Source organism: Enhydra lutris, unplaced genomic scaffold (assembly GCF_002288905.1).
Source record: "Enhydra lutris kenyoni isolate GAN:26980312 unplaced genomic scaffold, ASM228890v2 scaffoldscaffold8, whole genome shotgun sequence".
Taxonomy (NCBI): domain Eukaryota; kingdom Metazoa; phylum Chordata; class Mammalia; order Carnivora; family Mustelidae; genus Enhydra; species Enhydra lutris.
This window is the reverse complement of record NW_019154092.1, coordinates 31,448,987-31,469,273: the sequence shown is the minus strand read 5'-3', so window position 1 is coordinate 31,469,273 and position 20,287 is coordinate 31,448,987. Positions and strand designations below refer to the sequence as shown.

Here is a 20,287-nt window from a genome sequence, read left to right as displayed (position 1 = left end):
TAGTGCCGTGTCACCGCTGCTGCTCCCAGTGAGGGCGGCTGGAGTAATCCCTCCCCTGCTAGTGATCTGCCAGGCACACGGCTGGATGCCCGTGACCCTGGCAGCTCACTGGCTAAGGAACCCGAGGCCCAGGGGTTGCAGTGGGATGACGTGAACTACCCAAACTACCCGGGGCTTCCAGAACAAGGCAGAGACCGCCCTTGAAGCCAGGCCCACCTCCCTCGGAGACTGGAGCCCTTTCCCAGGGGTCCTGCTGATGGAAACGACCAGGTTGTGGGAGTTAAATGGATTTCCTAGGGGTGGCGGCTGGCAGGTGACAGAAACCACCGGGTCTGGTGTTACTTTGTTTAGGGGTGGAAAAAAATGGCGTATCCTGGAGTAGTCAAGAATGGGAATGAAATCGAAGGACAAGAGAGAATATGGGATTCCAGCCACGAGACAGAAGAAGAAACGAAGGAAGGAGGGGGGGTGGGGGCGGGGAGGGGGGAGAGAGTCCCTGCCCTGATTTGTCCCTGCCCTGAGCAGAGCCCAGCATCCTCCTCCAGGAAGTGGCAGAACCCAGGGTTAAGGTCACAGACTCTGCAGGTGGCCTGTTGCATCTGGCAGCCCAGTTCTACCAGGAACTTGGCCAAAGGCCCCGGGCAGGTCTTTTGTCTTCGAGAGCCTGTTTCCTTACCTGTAAAATGGGGATGATTATTGTACTATTGCATTGAGTTATTGTATTAAACGATTTGATACATGTTAAGAATTTAGACCCACGCCCGGCAGATAACCAATCATCAGTGTTTGCTGTCAGCATGAGCCCCGCACAAACCTTGGCTTGGCTGGTGTGCTCCTGGCACATATAGCACCTGGCCTTGCAAGTTTTTCACCTAGGGCCTCCTTTATGTCTTTTACCATCTAGCAAATGGTGGGCCCTCAACAAATAGTTGTGGAACCGGTGAATGAATGAGTCATCTTTCCCTCTCACTGCAGATGATAGTACCACCCATCCCAGTCACATGGTTTGAGTCTGATGTACCAGTCAACGCATTACATAGCTCGGTCCTCTTTCTTGGTGGCTCTTTGGGATGTGGGTAAGTCTCTAGAAACAGAGGAAATCAAGCAGAATGCCATGCTCTGTCCTTCCCTCTCAGAGGTCACCCTCCCCATTTGCCAATTGCCTCTCACCCAGCTTGGGCACTCCCAAGGTCATTGATGAATGAAGGGTGAGTGGCTCCATCCCTTCCCAGGCCTCAGGCCAGCGGACTCGCTCAAGCCTCCGTCCCTCCTACAGTGTGATGGCTACGTCTGCCAGGGCTCAGGGAGCTTGAGGGATTAACTCACGGAGGCCAGCATCCCCGCCACATTTGCTAACTACTCCTTTGCCGCAGCCCTCAGGTTAAATGTTGCTAACTGCCTGCGATTGAACTTATCTTATTGATGTTGGGTGAAGCCCAATGCCCAGCCAGAAGAGTGGCTTAAGTGGCTGAGATCATGAGAGAAAGACACCCTCTGCCGAGAGCTGGACCATGGCCTGCCAGGATTGTGTGAGATTGTTTTTCTGCTTTTAAAAAGAAAATCACATTTTCCAAACATTGATCCTGTAATATGGGACTCCTGGCTATTGGTCTTTTCAAAATAGCCTGTCTTGGATGCTGAGGTTGGAATTTCTTGGTTGGTGTGCTGCTTCTTCTTCCTCCTCTTCTCCATTTTTTTTTTTTTTTTTTTTGTCCTTTAAGTGAATTAGGGGCTGTTAGGAAGGAGCCAGGAGAGGGAGGCGAGATTAATTCACCTCACCTGGCAGGTCCTGCGTGCCCGAGCACAATCAAAGTGGAGCTGGCGTGCCCTCCCTTCTGATTCTCTGCAGCTCAGTCACTCTGTGAAGCTCCCATTCCGGGGCTGGTTCGAGGATGGACAGGACAGACCTAGTCCTGTGAGCTGCGGTCTAGCAGGGAGATATAGTTTCCGCAGATGAGAACAGTAGAAAACTCTGTTCAGCCAAACCCTCATGGTTATGTTTTAGACACTTGGGGGTAGAAGAACTCGTTGGAAGGAGAATCGGGGAGTGCTGGGAAGCTGGGGAGGGCTGCAGAGGTGGTAGGAGCTGGTAGAGGACCCCCGCACCCCACCCCTGCAAGCCGGGAGGGCAGCTCAGGTGGGATAGGAGCCAGAGCAAAGGCCCAAACGTGACTGGCTATGTGTTGGGGAGAAGTGTGGTTCAGTGTGACTGAGAAGAGGGACAGAGGGACTCCACAGTCCCCTGCCTTGAGGGTGTGATCTCTCCTTTCACCGGAGAAAGGAGTCAAGAGAGGCCAGTCCCCCACAGTACAAGGACATCATGGGGTAGAGCTGTGTCTGTGGATATGCCGGCGACGGTTTAAAGGAGGTGGCCTGGGGCTTCGGGAGCATACCAAGGAGGGATCCCCAACATTTCCACATACATGGGGAAGGGGATTCTATTGGGGAAATGACCTCCACCTTAGTTTAGCTGGTCCAACCACCACGTGATGCTCCAACAAAGGGAATTCAGTGCAAGTCTACAAGCATGGCTGAGCCTCCTCTGCAGGCCTGAGACACACGATCTGGCAAGCACTGGGGGCCACCGAGGGGCTCGGGTCCTGCACCATGTCCTTCCCACACGCTGAGGGTTCAGCGCACCAGGGCAGGGGGAGCAGCATGGCTGAGGTCAGCCAGTCCAGTACTGCAGTTGCAGCGAGACAGGAGAAGAGGCAGAGGCAGCTGCAGGTCGGCAGTGGAGATGGGAACACAGAGGGCAGAAGTGCACTGAGACGGGAATACGGTTTCCCTCCCAGAGCAGTTGAGATGGCCCCGCTTTCTTAGAAGCCCTGCCTGTGGCCCAGCTCCCACAGTTCAGTGAGGGGCTGGGTCAGGCCAAGGGGGCCCCTGAGAGCCCCTTCCACTGTGGCACTCAGAAAGCTCACAGTCCCTTCCCACTGAGTCACACCCAGCTTCTCTGCAGGTGCTCCCTGTTCTGAGAAAATTCAAAACAGGAAGATCTAAACTCCCCAACCAGGTTAATTAGAAAGGAACACAGTTCAGTGTCTGTGCCTTAGCGCTTATCCTGGCATCCGTGTGAGTAACAAGTGCCCCACGTGCATTTCAGATCCAACCTGGACACTCAAATAGAGCCCTCTGTGGAGGAGCCCATGACCTGACTTTGACATTGGAGGAGGTTCTAGGGGTAGAGGGAGCTCAGGTAGTTGCGGCCCAGGGAAGCCCCTGAGAGCCCAGCTCACTCCACTTGGGTCCTTGCAGGAAGAGAATAAGGTCACCCCGGAGCCTTTCATTCCAAGTGCAAGCCATGGGGTGGGGGTGTGGAGGGAAGACATCTCCCATGAGGCCCCCCAGGGCCCAGATACTGCCCAGGGCTACTGGAGGGGACAACAGGAACTGAGCCCCAAACAACCATCTGTTTGGGAGCCTCAGGTCTCTGCAAGCCATGATAACATGCTGTGGCCTGCTCCGAGGTACAAGAAGGCTGAGCCCATGGGAGCAACAGCACCGTGTCCAGTGAAGTCCCCCCATAAAGACGGGAATGAAAGGGAGCGCTGAGTGCTTTCATGGGGACGAGTAGGAAATTTTGGCCTAGAGACGGGGTACAGGCAACCCTTTGGCCATGGGAACAAAGCCAGCACACGCGTCAGCGGAGCAAGGGGGGTCCTTCGTCCCTGGGCTGAGCCTCAGAAAGGCTGACACCTTCCCTGAGCCAGGCCCCACCACCAAGAGCTCTTTGCTGAGAGAGAGAGAGGCCATCAATATGTCATGCCCAGTTTTTGTCCCTTTTCACAGTGTCATAAAGATGTTGCAGCTGACACCAGACATGCCATTCTCTAGTGCTGAGGGTGTAAACAAGGGCAACTGGCAGGAAAGATGCCTGGCAAAGGCCTGCTCACCACTCCTTTCCTCCCCTGAGGTCCAGAGCCAGGTCTGAGTCTCCTGGACCCTGCCCTGTGTCCCGCAGGCAGAGAAAGAGAAGGCTAGTCCCATTCCCCGGGGGCTCCTAGTGTAAGTCTGGGGACATCCCTATCTCCCAGCTCTGTGTCCATCTCTGTCTTGTGGCCACAAAGGATAGGAGACCTGGAAGAAGTAGGAGACACACTTAGGGTCACAGTGAGCCAAATCAACTTTCCCACGTCGTGCAACCACTATCTCTGAGAAGCGCTTGAACAGGCCACCATGCTCTCCTCTGGAGTTTGCTGTTTAAGGACAGTGGGAGCAGGAAGGCAGTGCTGAGCCCCAGAGCAGGATGAGGACCAAGGGTAGAGCTTCAACCCTGGAAGGCCCTGAACAGGGAGAAGGCCCGCAGCCCTAATGCACTGGCTGAGGGCACCATCCATCTCCCCCGCCTGCTGGCGGCCCTGTCATCCCACCTGCCAGGCCTCCTCCCAGGAAGATGGATGGCTCCTGCCGCCATCAGGGGCCTGAGCCGAAAGGCAGCCGTCCCAGACCCTCTCCACACACCCTGTTCTCCCTGCAGCCAACCATCTCTCCCCAGCGTTTCAGATCACCTCTACCCAGGCAGGGGCAGAGCGGAGTTTAACCACCACTGCATTCAATGATGTCTGTCACTGGGAAGAGGAGAGGACCCAGGAGTTGACAGTTCCTACAGTAGCAGATTTCAATGTGGGCAAAACACACATAAATGCAAGGTAGACGAATATGTGTGTCCTAACTGCCAACTGAGAGGGGCCATCCATAAGGGCCTGAAGAGATGCTGGGGTTGGTGCAGTTGGGGAAATCTTGGTGGGAAAGGGGAAGCTCCATCACTCCTAGAAGGAAATGTGGACTCCAGAGGAGAGAGGCAAGGCAGAGGCTGAAGGGGAAAGGATGCTCAGGCTTGGCTTTACCCCGCAGAGATGGAGATGCAAGGGGAAGTCAGAGTCCTGTCCATGGGTGGGTTCACTGTCCCTCTGCTGTGGAGAGAGGAGAGCTACAGGAGCCGTTGCAAGACCAGCACAGAGGAGTCCCCTGGGGAAGTGGGAGAAAGGAGGAAGATCCAGGTAGAAAGTACCGGGAGCACCAGAACAGCCAGGACAGGTCCTGGGAAGATGGCAGGAGGATCAGCTGGGGGCTGGGCTGGGAAAGAGAGGCAGAGACGGTTCACAGTCTCCTGGTTTCTTTCTCCTGCCGGTCACCAGGCTCTGCTGAGCCCCAAGGGCCCATTCTCAAGTGAGCACACAAGGCTCACCCTTGGGGCAGGAACCAGAGGAAGATGAGGTGAGACTGTGTGGGCCCTTGGCTTCACAGACCCAGAGACCCAAACGGTGGGTCTTAAAGGAGGTACAGACCTGGGACGAGCACCCAGGTGGGAAGATATTCCCAGAGGGAGAATGTGTAGGTGAGGAACAGCTCTGCAGCTCTGTCTCCCACGTGCATAAGAAGGGAGGAAGGGGCGTTTTGCTCCAGAAAGCACCAGAGAGGTAACCCTTGCCCACCCAGACCATGGGGGATGGGAACTGGATTGGGGCAGGGAGAAGGGGGCGGATTTGGCCTCAGAAAAACCCGTGACCCTCTTTTCTGGGAGGCTGGCGGATGTTCCCTCTCTCCCTCCCTCTCTCCATCCGCCCCCAGAGATTCTGCCTTAATTTCTCTGCGGCAGGGCCTGTGTCTGTTTTTTAAGATTCTCCAGGTGATTTTCAGGTGCAGACTCAATGAGAACCACTGAGGGGTGGTGCTCTGAGGATGGGATTTCAGGAACTAGGCAGGTCTACGGGTGGAGATTTGGGGTGGGAAGGGGGTCTTCCTGGACAGCCAAGAGTACTGCACGGAACAGGGAGCCCCCGCTTGACCCATTGGTCTGGTTGGTTGGTGCGTCTCCTGCTTGCTTACCCTTGCTTACCTTCCCCACCCTGTTCCCAGGCCCTGGCTTCCTCTCACTTCCTCCAGGCCAGCCAAGTGCAGGCCTCGAAGGATCTGATGTTTTATTAAAGTCCAGATCTTCCTATCCTAGGGCCACCTTCCTCCAGCTAATTCGGTAATTCAATTAGTGGGAAGCCAAGGCCTGGCTGGGTGGGAGAGGGGAGCACATCGGGAGCCTTCCCTTCCGTGATGAAGATTACACCCCAGGTTTAGGCCCTGCTTGGAGTTGGGCAGGAAATTGTACTTCCTTCACTTCACAATGACAAGGGCCTTTTATCCCTGCACACGGGGGCTTTGTAAATGACTGCCATCTCTCGCAATTAATTCTGCCGGGCTGTGTTTTACCCCCACGTGGGAGAGGGCACCCACCCACCTTCTCGGGAACCAGTGGTGCCCTCTCGCCCAGCTGGAGGGGGGGTGTCTGCCGTCATCCCCCTGCACCTTAGCACAGCACCGTCCTCAGCTCCTCCTGCCTCCCCAAGGCTCCTGGGCTCCTGCTTTGGCCACACCTTTCTACCCCCTCCCCGCCCTTCCTTGCCAGAGGCCTTCCCAGTCTCTCTGCAGGCCAGGTGCCTCCCCTTCTCCCGCCCCCATGGCTCTCTAGGTCTCCCAGCCCTCAGGTGCCTGAGCTAGAAGCTCAGTCCTCCATTTCGAAGCCCTTAGCCTTCACACAGTAGACAGTCTCTTCAGAGCCACAAGCCAAGGAACAGATGGGAAGGACAAGTAAATACGAAGGACGAGTGGGAAGAGGTCAACCGTCAGCATGAGGACCAGTGAGCGCAGGTCTAGGCCAGTGTTCAGGGCACATGGTAGAAGTGAGAGCCTCAGAAGAGAGGCAGGAGGGTGGGGGCTGCCTCGTGCAGGGAACCCCGGGCTGCGGCTGCTGCCAGTAGCACTGTCACCGCACTTGTCTCAACGTGTGACATCTCTTGGCACCCATTCCCACCCCCCCATGATTTCCAAAGTCCATCCCTGCTCTGCCGGGCTGCAGTTCTGTTCTGCTCAGGTCCGTGATTCCAGAGGGATGGGAGACTTGTGGGAGGGGCTGGTGCTGGGGGACCCTCCCTCCAAGATGGTGGGACAGGAAAAATGGGAGCTGAGCTGTGAGATCCCAGCCCCATGAGAGTCATTTCTGCACTCCCCACCTCAGATCCCGCCTCAGCATCACTTGCTGGGTGGAGGGAATCTACCTCAGTTCCTGGAAGCTTTGAGACCAGGACAGGCGGACCCTCACGTGATAATTTCCCTCACGAAGAATTTGCCAGGAAGCTGATGTCCAGTGATCTTTGACTGTCCCCTCAAAAGGGACTATGAGTCTGGCTCACCCACTCGCACCACCTCCCCTGTCATCCTATCTTCTTTGGCATAGCTTTTTTTTTTCTTTAAAATTAATTGTGCAACTGATACATGAGTCTAACTGTGATACATGGTGTCTAACTGCGTCGATCAAACCGAAAAAAGTTAATGTTATGGGTGATACGCCCCACCTTCCCACAGACTCCCTGTTTCCAGCTTGGTGTGATATCTTCTAGACTTTGTGCCATGGTGTAAATACAGATTCAGGCGCACATGGAACTAATGGACTGTGTCGTCACTGCGTGTACGCGGTGTATGCTGTTTCACGACTCTGCTTGTCGCTTCTGACTGTGGCTTCCCACGCTGGTACATCGAGGACCATTTCAGCATTTTAACTGCTATAGAGTATTCCACGGTTGAAACATAAAACCGTCTCTGCGCTGAGAGACCTCTCGGTGCCTTTCAATTGTTCTGCTTTTCCAAAAGGCCACAGTGGACTCCTCTTCTTTCTGTGAGCACAGGGGAAGAGTCCACCTGTAGGGCCAGGCCGGGAAGGGTGTGCTGGGCCACCAGCCCCGTCCCCAGGGAGAGGGGCTCCCTTCTCAGACCTTCCCAAGGTGCAGAGCCTGGCCTAGCCTCCTCTCCCGGGCCCTGCTGGCTCAGTAGCAGCTGCTCCGGGGGACAATCCCATTTCCTGAATAGACTGTGAATTCCTAAGAGGCCTCACAGCTGCATCTCTGGTCTGGGGACAGGTCAGCTCAGCACGTCCCAGAGGGCAAGCAGGGCAGCTTTGGTGAGCCCTGAGGTGAGGGTCCCTTCCACACCCTTGCAGCTGGAAGCCCCCTCCCCAACTCCACAACTCCCGTGAGGAGTGGAAGTGAACACAAGTCAAGACTAGCATTTTCCAGCGGGCTTCTGTGTGTCCCAAGCCCCTGCCCTACATGTGAGAGGCCAGTGAGTGCCAACAAGTGAGGCCTGGCCACCCTGAGTCCCACCTGAGCCTCCACCTCAGGCCCTCCCTGCTGGGCAAGACCCTGCGATAGCAAACTCCCCTTCCGAAGCCACTTCCTCCCAGCCAGGCTCCTGGTCCCCCAGGGCTCTACCCTCCACAAGGGAGCAAATACAGTCCCTTTGCACACGATGAGGTCAGGAGTTAATAGCTGCTTAGCTATATATATATATATATATATATATATATATATATATATTTTTTTTTTTTTTTTAAGAACCCTAGTGAGACGTATTGGGCTGAACCATGGCACCGGACTGGCTGAAGAGGACACTTGAGCAGGGCCTGGGCTTCTCCCCCAGCCGGCGCCTCTGTAAGGCTGGTCCGCCTGGCAGACGTGCAGAGGGACTGAAGGAGGGAATCCTCCTGCTGATCTCAAGCCCACGAGAGCAGGTTTCTGTTTAGGCCATGCTCTGCAGAGGTTGTTGGTACCCACTGACTAGTAGGTCTCCCCACCAACCTCTGAGGGGGATGGCTCTCCCCTTTTATAGATGAGGGCACCCCCCCCACCCCGTTGGCCCCGCACAAGTTGCCGGGCAGGATTCTGGGCTCTTGACAAATATGTATTGAGATCCTGCCTCCCGCCCCTGTTGGGGACATGGAGAACCAAGCTGGAAAGGGACAGAAGCAAGTCCCTGACCTCCCTCGGAGGTCGGGGCAACTGCCAATCAAAGAATGAACCTGTAAGGTTAATAGCTCAGTGGGGTGCCAAATTGAAGAGAAAACAGGACATTAGGTAGGAGAGGAAGTGTGTGTTGGGAGAGGGGTGCTGTGCTGTGTGAAAGGAGGTCAGAAAGGGCATCACTAGGTCACATTTAAGCAGAAACCTGGGGGGAGTGAAGGAGCAAGCCCACAGAGAGCGGGGTGAATCAGTGCAGAAGTCCTAAGGCAGAGTGTGTCTAGCGGAGCTGAGAAATAGGAAGGAGGCAACGGGGTTGGCAAGATGAAGAACTGAAGGAGGTGAGGTCAAGGGGAGGAGATGTCAGGGACCGTCACATGGGGCCTGGGGGTTCCCTCAAAGATTCTGGTTCACAGCAGCTGTGAGGTCTCAGAAACACTGGCAGAAATTCCTGGAAGCTGGAAAAAAGCAACAGATTCTTTCTCTTTCCTAGGATCGTTATCCGTCATCTGGGGCCACAACAGTGTGGCCATTTTCTCCCCTTCTTCCTCCTATTCCCCCTTCCTGGTCTTCCTCTAACCTCCTCCTACTTCTCCTTTCTTCTCCCTGTTCCCTCCTCCTCCTACCACCTTCTTCTTCTTCCCATTCCTCCTTCTCCTCCCTCTCCACACCTGCCCCTGACCTTATCCCTAGCTGGCTTGCCTGCCTTCAGCAAGACAGTGGCTGCCTCCCAGTTGCAGGCAGGCATAGGCAGAGGACAAGGCCAGGAAAGGGACGGGAGGAAAGAGGCCCCCAGAGAGGCAGGCAGCAGCACGAGGGAGGACGTCATGGGGGCCTCTGACCGCTATTCATTTCAGTCCCCTGGTGTCTCCATCAATAACCCTCTGCCAGGACCAGGAGGGAGGAGTGAAGAGCGGGGAGAAGGCCGTGTGATCTGGGGTCTGGATGGGGAGGGATAGGATGGAGTGGAGGAGAGACTTCCTGGCACTCATGGGTCCTCCCAGCCTGGGGCAAGAGTTGGAGGTGGGGAAGGCGCAGAGCCCACAGGTTGCTGAGAGTTTCTGCCTCCCCGATATCTCTCCCTGCTTCCTTCCTCCTTTCTGTCCTTCTATCATACATTCCCTTCCATCTCCTCTCCTAAGGGGAAGGGAGGCAGACCAATTTCTTTCTTTCTTTTTTTTTTTAAGATTTTATTTATTTATTTGACTGAGACACAGAAAGAGAGGGAACACAAGCAGGGTGAGTGGGAGAGGGAGAAGCAGGCTTCCCGCCGAGTAGGGAGCCCAATGTGGGGCTCGATCCCAGGACCCTAGGATCATGACCTGAGCTGAAGGCAGATGCTTAAGGACTGAGCCACCCAGGCACCCCAGGACCAATTTCTATACTGGAAGAGAAGGAAGGGTTGTGTCCCCCCCACCCCCAGCAGTAAGTGGTGGAGGAGAAAGGAACTGCAGAGGATGCTGGGAGCACTCTGTTCCCCGGGGAGCAAGAAGCCAGAGAAAGCCTGGTAACAAGGGTTGGTGTAGGCTCCACCAGCCTGCAGACCTCACTGAAAGAGGGCCTAGGCCACAGAGCCTGGCACACAGTGGGCATCTGGGAAGTAGTTAACAAATGGCCAGAGAATGGGTGGCTTGGGATGGACATGAGGTTGGCATGGGATGGACCAGAGTGGTCAAGAAGGGCTGCTCAGAATCAGGGGAACTTGATCGGATTCTTGAAAGAAGGGTGGGATTGGAAGATGGGAGCATGGGCCAAGAAGGCATACCAGGTGAGAAGATAGTGAGAACAAAGGAAGAGGGGCAGTGGAGGGGAAGAAGCCTGGGAAACAAGGAAGGTGGCCAGGCTGCAGGGTGCCTTCGGAAAGCTTGAGGTGACAATCCCCAGGAGACTAAAACCTTCTGTTGGCCAAAGGTGGCTTTTTTACTTCCCCTACAGTCTAGGTCTTACAGGCCTCAGAAGCCACGCAAGAGGCCACAGGCACAGGCCACAGGCACAGGCCACAGAAGCCACAGGCAGAGGAAGAGGCCCCTGACACCCGGCAGTTTGCGGGAACTGCCAGAAAGACTCTCCTACTAGCAAGCATGCTCTTTGCTTGGTCACCATGCCTGAAGGGCTAGCAGAAAGAGTCACCCTGTGAGTTAGGTACATTGTTCTGTAAAATACAGATTCCCTGGTGAGGCACGTCAGTCACTTAAGGGGAAAACTATACTGGAGTGACCGCGGAGCCCACTGGGTCAGCCTTTTCAATGCACACATGAAGAGACTGAAGCCGCACAGGAGACAGAATTTGCCAGGGTCACCCAGGGAATTAGAGGCAGAGCAAGAGTGGGCCTCAGCTCCTATTGAGCGTTGGTGGGCTGGATATGCCCAAGAAGCCCTCTAACTGGAGGGGTGTGGAGATGTCACTGCACATGGGGTGGCAGGGGACACATGGACAGCCCCACTCACTTTATTAGTACAGACAGGCCTAGGGTCCTCCCTACAGATGGAGACTTTATTTGGCAGGGGCAGGTCTCGAGGGTCCTTCCATCATCCCTGATGGAGCAGCCGGCAGCACTCCGGAAGGGGCCAGAACAAGTTCATGGCGCAATGTGACTAGAGGTGGGGGTGGGGGTGGTGGAGGGCTGGGAGCTGTCCCTTCCAGGAGGTACTGGGTGTGGAGCTAAGACAAAACGGCGGGGGTGGTGGGTGAGGAAGGGAGGGAAGGAGGGAGGGAGAGGCCGAGGCACAGGGCACAGGGACAGGAAGGGACCCGCGGGGAGAGGGGGCGGGGGCGTGGCAGGGGGGGAGATGCAGGGTGGGGAGACTTCGGCGAGTGAGGAAAACAGAAAAGCAACGAGAGGGACAAAAAGCAGACAGACAGGAAAACGGAGAGGCAAGAAAGCTCCAGTGGAGTGCACAGGAGAGAGAGAGGTGGGGAGAGGGACCCAGAGCGGGGAGGGGCCGAGACTGGAGGGCGGGCGAGAGGGCGCGTCGGCGGCCGGGGGGCGCCCCACTGACCCTTCTCGGCGCTTGCTTCCCTCCCTAGGCTGCGCTTTCCTCACCTACTGCGAGCGTGAGTCAGCGCTGAAGGCCCAGAGCGCGCTGCACGAGCAGAAGACTCTGCCCGGGGTAAGTGGCGCCCGCCGAGGCGCGAGCGAGCGACGCGCCGACAGGGGGCGACTTCAGGAGGCCGGGCTGCGTCGCGGCCGGCCGGGGGGATCGCGGGCCCCGGGCGCGCGCCTGCCTTCGCTCGGGAGCTGGCGCGCCGCCCCCGGCGCCCCCAGAAGCCGGGAGGCGCGGGGCCCGGACGAGGGAGCGTGGGCGCCGGGCTCCGAGCTCGCCCCGCGGCTTCCTCACCCCGCCGTCCAGGCCCGACGGAATCCCGGGCGGGGGGCGAACTCGGCCGCGGCGGCGGAGCTGGGGCGCGGCTCCTCCCCTGGCCCTCCCGACGCCTCCGATCTGGTCCCTGCTCCGCGCACTTCCCGCGCGGGCAGCCGGGGCGGGGACGCAGGGTGCCCTGGGTCCCCGGAGCCCGGAGCAGGCTCCGCCGGTCCCACGGGGCCCCCAGTGGCGGGGCCGCCCGAGCGCCAGCGGATCGACGTCGGACACGGACTGCTCCTGGGGCGGGGGTAGGGGCCGGGGCGGGAGGGGGCGCCTCCTAGCCCAGGCTCGGCGCCGCAAGTGAGATCACCGCGGTTTATTTAAGGAGCCAGCCCTCGTCTTTGATAAACTATCGCGCCTCAGCCCTGGTTTATAGCTTCTGTGCGGGGGAGAAGAGAATTATTTATGGCCCCCCTAACTGGGTGTGATATCAGCCATGGCTATTATCGCGGCTAGTTCATCACCATAAAATAAGAAGTGTTCCTCGGGTCAAGGGTCTGCGCGGTCTCTCCTGTGGGTTCAGAAAGATGGGGTGGGGGTAGATATACGGCTCACCGAGTATCTAAAGATAAATGGAAAGATGTGAGTGTTTGTGGGCATTATTTAAAGAATTTGCAAATATACCGTGGTTAAGCTTATACAATGGACACTGCAGGGGAGCACGTGTATTCTGTGTGTGTGCTCACCGGTGTTTACACATGCATGTTTACATTCTTACCGAGCAAACCCGTATGTAAACACACGTTTCCATTTCTGCCCCACAGCGGGAAAGGTTAACCAGGTAGACAGAAAATGCAATCCTGGGTCGGGGCAGCCTTCCTTTGCATCACAGATCCTTCTTTACCCATTTAGGGGAAGGGAGGGCCTTCCTTCCATTAAGACAGCCTTTGTATTGTATTTTGGTACTTGTGATTGCAGAGCACGGGGCTGAGTCATCTTAATAACATACCCGCGGATGCAAATGTATGGAAATCGTGCACCGCACAGGTTTTTGTGTGGAGCCCAGCTCTGGCACGGTGGCCATTCCCCAGTTGGTTTTTTAGTGGCGCGGCTACATGCACATATATTATAGTAATTACTTTCTGGGTGCTCTCTGTAAGATGGCAGAAATATGCTCCACATCGCCCCATGTTATGTGTGAAGCATAAAGCCATATTGTAAGATAATCAAAGCCTTCTGAGAAAGGTTTGTGCTGATTAATAAAGTGTTTATAGTACTTTGTTTTGGGGTAGATTGTGATAGATATTTTAGAACCACCCAAATGGAAGAAAATACCGTATTGTTTTGGGAGGCCCTTCATCAGCCTGAGAGAGATTGCCGGGGAGTTTTGTGATGGCTAAAAGCTGGGAATTAGATGGGGAAACAGAAAGAGAAGGTGGGAGGGAGACACTCAGGATTTTGAAGGGGGAGAGAAAGGGGACTGGGAGAATTTCAGTAGCAAGTGCGGATTGTTCAGGATCTAACATTAACTTGTGGTTGTTTATTTTACATATAATAGAATAGCTAAATGATGGAGTGTATTAGTTCTTTAATAATTTATAGAAATACTTTGATGTTGCAGTAATTACATTAAAGGTCACATATCAAAGGTAATTTGGTTGAGCAGCTGTGATGGTTTCTCAGAAGCAATCAATACCACTGTCCGTGGTGCTGATTTCACCAAGGGGCCTGCCAGATTAAAGCAGGCTTATTACCAGGCAGAAAGGCCCAGGGGAAATCAGGAGCACATTGGAGCGACGCGCCAGCCCCCCTTCCGCCGATAATTAACACTGTTCCCCATAATCTGCGCTAATCCTTCATACTGGGAGATCCAGTGGCATTTTTCTGAAATCACAAAGACAAGTTGGGCAAGTTTGGGAGAAAGGACAAAAAGAAACGTGAATGTATGTTGGGAGATGGGAGGGGTGAGGAGAAGCCAATGGTGGGGCTAAAACATAGCCTGGAGTCCCCTTGCAGTGCCTGGAATGCTTATTCTTTCTTCAAAGGCCTCACAGGGAGACTCGTGGCCTCAAAGACCTCATCACAATTCTCAGGGAAGGCACAGCCTTGGGAGGGGGGTGGCAGGGAACGGGGTGGACGGACATAGAGAAAAGACAAGATTGAAGCTCAAACTTCCCAGGGCCTATTGTCTCCACACACATTCACATGGAAACAAATGAAAAACAAAATGACCAAATAAAATTATGCTTTAAAGTGGATTCCAGAAAGCAGAACTGGTGTTATTATTGTGGTTCTCTCCTTTGAGATCAGAGAAAGTATGATGCTAGCAAATGCAGGGACAGGACCAAGCAAAATGCTGTCACCCTAACCAAATAAGGGGTATTTCCACCAGCTGAGACTGTGCTCTTGGCCACCTGTTTGGTTGGGGGGAGCGCAGAGAGAGACCTCTTCTTGTTTGGCTTGACCACATTAGGTGCCCCAGTGAGCACACTCTGTGTCAGACTAAGAAGAAAGCAATTGAAAAAAGCACCTAGAAAACTGGTAACCTCAGCAATTTAGGCACTTTTCCAGACTTCAAAATCCATTAAAATCAGTCCATTAAAACCAGCCCTCCACTTTTTCACTGAAAAGAAAAAGAGGGGAGAAAATAGTGCAGGCAACCCATTCTGTTTCCCAGCAAGTTCCAGGGCTTGCCTGTCGGCAGCAAGGAGAACAGTAACATTGTTGATGCATGCTCGTGCACACACACACACACACACACACACACACACACACACACATACACACATCACCATCACCAAAAACAGCAAAACAACAGAGGTAAAACTAGAGATGCCCCTCAATATGGGTCTTCATTTAGGGACTGAGAAGGGAACTGACATTTCTCTTGGGGTGAGTGGAAGCTCAGAAACCATTCCACAATGGCTATTCTTGCAAGTCAGAGGTCAGTGTCCCTGGGAACCGCCCTGACCAAAGTTCCTGGGATGGCTGATGGAATCATTCCTGGACCAGTGTCACAAATGGATTATTATTTTTGAGTTCAGCATGACTTGGTTAAAATGAGATTATTAAACCATAAAAGCTCATCAGGGTCCTTTTGAAGCAGTATCTTCTGCCAGGATCTAGGCAGAGTGATTCCCTTCTTCTAAACTCTCCATCTCTATGTCTTCCTCACACTCTTGATCGCTCTTTCCCGGCCCCCTACCCCTCTTCAGCCCACCCTCTTCCATATCCAACATTTGTTCCCCTACTTGTAGGGTACAGCCAAAATGGGACAGTTTCTCAATCCATCAACATGCATTTCCTGAATGTGTCCTGGGCACTGTGCTAGGCATCCTGGCAAATACATATTTAGAAAAACTCATCCCTATCCCTCTTGGAGGTTTCCATCAAGTTAGAGACAGAAGCCACACACGTGCACAAAAATATCAACACTACAAGGCAGCAGGTTATTATAAAACAGGTAGTGTGGACAGTTGATCGATAAAAACAACTAATATTTATTAATTTAAGCATTACTATCTGAGGGACAGGAAGCAAGCATGTTACCTCCATTACCTCATTTTATCTTCACAACTACCCTAAAAGGAAATTATCAGGATTACCCCCCACACGTGTAGAAACCCAGGCTTAGATTAAGTAATTTGTCCAAAGTCACATAATTAACAAATGGCCAAGCCAGGACCAGCACCAGGACACCCACCTCTCTTTTTTAGCACTACCAGTTGCTTTCGGGGGGATCAGATGACTGTGGGGTATAGGAGTAGCTCAAGGTTTTGTCCAGGATACGGGCAGGCTGGTAATAGAGAGTCGGGTGAAGGACAGGTGTTTGAGATGAGCACACTGGTCTGAGAATCAGCCTGAACACAAGGCATGAATGACAGGTCAGGAGCTGTGAGCTGGGCCAGAGGGGTCCACTCAGAGAGTTCCCTGGGGCCTGAGTGTGCACAGGAGACCTCTTGGAAGAATTCTGTTCCTTAAAATAGGCCCCTGCTACTTAGTCTCAGCCCCCGTGCCTTTGGGACTTTGCAGGCAATTGTCTTCCAGGAAGACCCCATCTGTTTCCAAAGTTAGAAATGTAGGGCCTCTGGGGAGAGACTGGATAAGGAAAACCAGGCAACATGGCCAGTAGTGGCCAGCACTTTGCTCCTCTGACAGCAGAAAAGGCTCTTCACCAGGGCTGCTAAGGGGGAAAAGCTAGGTTCAATTAGCAGGAGGCCTGTGGAAACAGCAAGAGGAAGGAGGAGCGGACAGGAAAGAGAACAGGAGAGTGAGCTGGCAAGGGGAGGAGGGCATGGGGAGAGTGGGAGCTGTATCTGCTTGGTAAACATTAAAGTTCCAATTCACTAGTTAAAGATTGGCTTTTGTGCCCTCGCTCTGGCAACCCAAGAATACAAAGCAAACCAACATACTGCTCTCTGTCTGTGTCCCACCCCCAGCCTTGGGTTCAGCCCACTAGACATGTAACATCACTGCCATCACACCTCCAGACGCAGGTCCCCACAACTCAGGACCAGTCATTCCTACAGAAATTCAGTGTGACCTTCTTTGAGTATACCAGGAAAGATGTTAAAATGGAAAATTAAAAAACAAAACAACCCTAATTGGATTTCTAGCTGCACCCCGCCCCACCGGCCCCCGCAGGCTCCGGATGCCTCCTCTGTCTTTGCCCATCTTTCCTTTGCCTGAGTCCCGTCTTATCTTCCATTCTTTCTCTTTCTCCCTTTTCTCTATCCCTGTTTCCTCCTCCTTTCTCTCCCTCCTGGTCATTTTTCTCTTCCTCTTTTCCCCCTTTCGTTTTCTACACTGTCTTCATTTATCATTCTCACTTGCCTCTTCTGGCTCTCCCCTCTCTGCCTCCCTCCCTCTGGGTCTCCCTCTTTCTCCCTCTGTGCACTCTGTCTCCACCTTGACACCCTCCAAGACTCTAGCGGGACCTGCTCCAGCTTTCCTGGGGCTTCCTGATGAGGCCCATCTCCCTCCTGACAACCGTGCTATGGAAGGATCCATCCAATTTTATGTACAACTGTAAAGATGAATGATAAGTAGAAAGGATGCAGGCAAGAACAAGATGAATAAATTATAAAGGGCAAATGATGACAAGCCAGGGGTCCCCAGAGACAGTGATATGATAACAGAAACTAAAGACGAATTTATGATGGATGTAGTTAGCATGTACGGAGGCTGTTAATTCTTCAGGGTAGTTTTACAACTGTTGGTGATTGGCACAATCAAAGAGTTTCATTTTAGACATATGGTGTATTTCCATTTGCCTGTCCTCTGGGCCCGGTGTTGGCGCCTGTCTCTATGCGGTGAGCCTGGGTCGTGTCGGCACGTGCGTCTTCTCCCCTAGCCCCTGCCACCTTTGTGTGTCTCTGCTTTCCGCGTTGGGGTCACAAGCCAGATCCCTGCCCACCTCCAGCTCCCCGGTCCTGCTATCCTTCTTCCTCCTGAGTGTCTTAGCTTGGGGGTTGTTGAAACAAAGTACCACACTGGGGAGCTTACATAACAGAAATTTGTTGTTTTACAGTTCTGGGGCTAGAAGTCCAAGATCAAGTTGTTGGCAAGGTTGATTCCTACTGAGGGCTATGAGGGAGAGTCTGTTCCAGGCCTCTCTCCTCATTTCTGGGAGCCTTAGGTGTTCCCTGGCTTGTAAATAATGTTCTTCTGTGGTGTCCCATCACCTTCCCTGTATGTGTGTCTGTGTCCAACCTTCCCCTCTGATAAGGGCACACCAGTCACATGTCCTCATCTTAAACTCGATTACTTCTGCAAAGACCCTATTTCAAATAAGGTCACATTCATGAGTACTGGGTGGCAGTTAGGACTTCAACATCTTTTGGGGGGAACACAGTTCAACCTATAACCTAGAGAAATGGACAACCGAATGGCTTTTCCATGGCAGGGAGGAAACGTCTCCAAAAGTGGGAACCCGTGATCTGAGAGGAAGGAGTTGCAGGTTTCCTTGAAGCAGAGCGGGGACCAGAAACCAGGCATCCGCAGCCCACCCACGTGTGGGGTTTCTCCAGCTCCTCCCTCTGCAGGATCCCCATCGTGCCAGGAAGCAGATCTGGCAGCCTCTCAGACCGCGCCACAGATAGGAGGGCTGGGGCTGAGAGTACATCAAGCAGAAGGGAACACCAGAGTTCCCAGAGGGAAGTCAGAAATGCCTGAAATCCAGACAGCAAGCACGAGATAGGCACCCTCTGTTCCTGCCTCTCCTCCCCCACCCCAGGCCTTGGCCCCAGTCCACCTCCCTCGCTTCTAAGCGGAGACTCTTCACTCCCCTGCGCACAGAGACATCTCAGAGTCCTCCCACCCAGGACTTTGTCTCCCCTGCACTGCCCACACTGGCCTAGGTGGGAACATGTCCCCATGTTTTTGGCAAGTGACTCTTGACTCCAGTATGGAATCATTACCATTACCATTTGCCATGTCCCCAGAAAGACGGGCAACCTGAGGTGATGCTGGCAGAAAGCACTGTGGCTCCTCATTCTTCAATTATTCGTGAAAATTCTTGTTGTAAAGAGAAAAGGGCTGAAATTCAGGGGATATGTGGTCCGTCAGCATCCCCATTTATTATGGTTCAAATATATTTTGATCAAAGGCATTGGCAGTGTTCTCAACTAGACCACCAGGGGGCACCAGGCAAGTGGCTTCCTCCCCTGTGGCTGAGGGGGCACAAAGCAAGGGAGCCTGGTGTGCCCAACTCTTGTGATCAGTGCAGAAGAGGCCACGTGATGCCAAACGCTCCGCACCGCCCACTTATAGCACTTGTCAGCCTGTACCCCACCGGCTGGATGACTTAGGACAAGCCACCTGACCTTTCTGGACCTCTCTCTTCATTCTATAATGAAAATCGTATGTGTAAGACCTTTATATGCTGTGGATTGCTATAAATAATCCAAGTATTATTATGAATGCTGAAACAGCAATGTCAGTGTGAATGACCACAGGGTTCATTGTTACAGTAAAATCTCGTGACTCCTAACTCATATGTGAAATAGTCACAGGACAATTAAAATATAAAATGATCAAATGTGTAGTTTAGACCATATGTCCTGTTACATTTCAGATGGGACACCTGGGTGGCTCAGTCAGTTAAGTGTCTGCCTTTAGCTAAGACCATGAGCTCAGGGTCCTGGGATGGAGGCCCGCATGGGGCTCCCTGCTCAGTGAGGAGTGTGCTTCTTCCTCTCCCTCTTCCCCTCCTCCTGCTCACGCTGTCTTTCTCTCTCTCTCTCTCTCTCTCTCTCAAATAAATAAATAAAATCTTAAAAAAAAAAAAAAAAAAAAGAGCAAGATGACTATGACTTGGAATGACCAGAAGGGCTTCATGGAGGGGAGATAGAATTCAAGTGCTTACAAGGGAGGGGAATCAGAAAGGTTGTAAGGAGGGAAGACTTTGGGGAGCCAGAAGTCTGAATTTTCTCAAGTCAGGGATGAGAAGGCCTTCCTTGCACCACTGCTCTGCAGAATCTCCAGCCCGGACAGCCTGCAGGCCCCAGTCACAGGCAGATGAGTTACACTGACATTCTGCTCACTCTGGGCATGGCTTCAGGCCCAGCAATCCCCTGTTTCCCTCCTCCCTGGAAAAGCCCGACTCCTGCTTCTCACCCCCACAGTCCTCCCAGGGCTTCAAGACTTAGCATCAAGCAACACTCCCCCACTTCTTCTAGCAAGCTCTCCCAGGTTGCTCTAAGCCACACAGGTCTCCCCTGTGTCTGAGCAGGGTCAGCAGCACTGGAATCCAGACCCTGGCCAAAGTGTGTTTGTGGGACCTGCGCGTCAGCAATGTCAGTGTGCTTTTTAGAAATGCAGGCTTGGGGGCGCCTGGGTGGCTCAGTGGGTTGTGGTCTCTGCCTTCGTCTCTGGTCATGATCCCGGGTTCCTGGGATCGAGCCCTGAGTCGGGCTCTCTGCTCAGCAGGGAGCCTGCTTCCTCCTCTCTCTCTGCCTGCCTCTCTGCCTACTTGTGATCTCTGTCTGTCAAAAAAAAAAAAAAAAGAAATGCTGTCTTGGGCCCCACCCTGGACTGAGTCCTGTCACTGCATTTTAACAAGAGGTCTAGAAGATTCATGTGCAAAAAATTTGATGGTCACTGGCCTAACTTCAGGCTCTGAAAGATAATGCCTTCCTTGTTTTGAATGCTCCCAGTAGCAGACTCTTAGACAAGCATTTGAGTACAAGTGTTTTTTT

The 20,287-nt window shown here is 53.5% G+C and overlaps 1 protein-coding gene across 50 annotated transcripts in view; it reads left to right on the top strand.

Annotated features, from left to right (window-relative positions):
* LOC111142426 (CUGBP Elav-like family member 4) overlaps positions 1–20,287 on the top strand; it is a 289,048-nt gene that overhangs the window by 64,305 nt on the left and 204,456 nt on the right. For all 50 annotated transcript variants that reach the window (XM_022495505.1, XM_022495504.1, XM_022495503.1 and 47 more), the window contains exon 2: positions 11,815–11,897. In XM_022495505.1, coding sequence (XP_022351213.1) covers positions 11,815–11,897 — 83 coding nt within the window. The remainder of the gene's footprint in view (positions 1–11,814; positions 11,898–20,287) is intronic.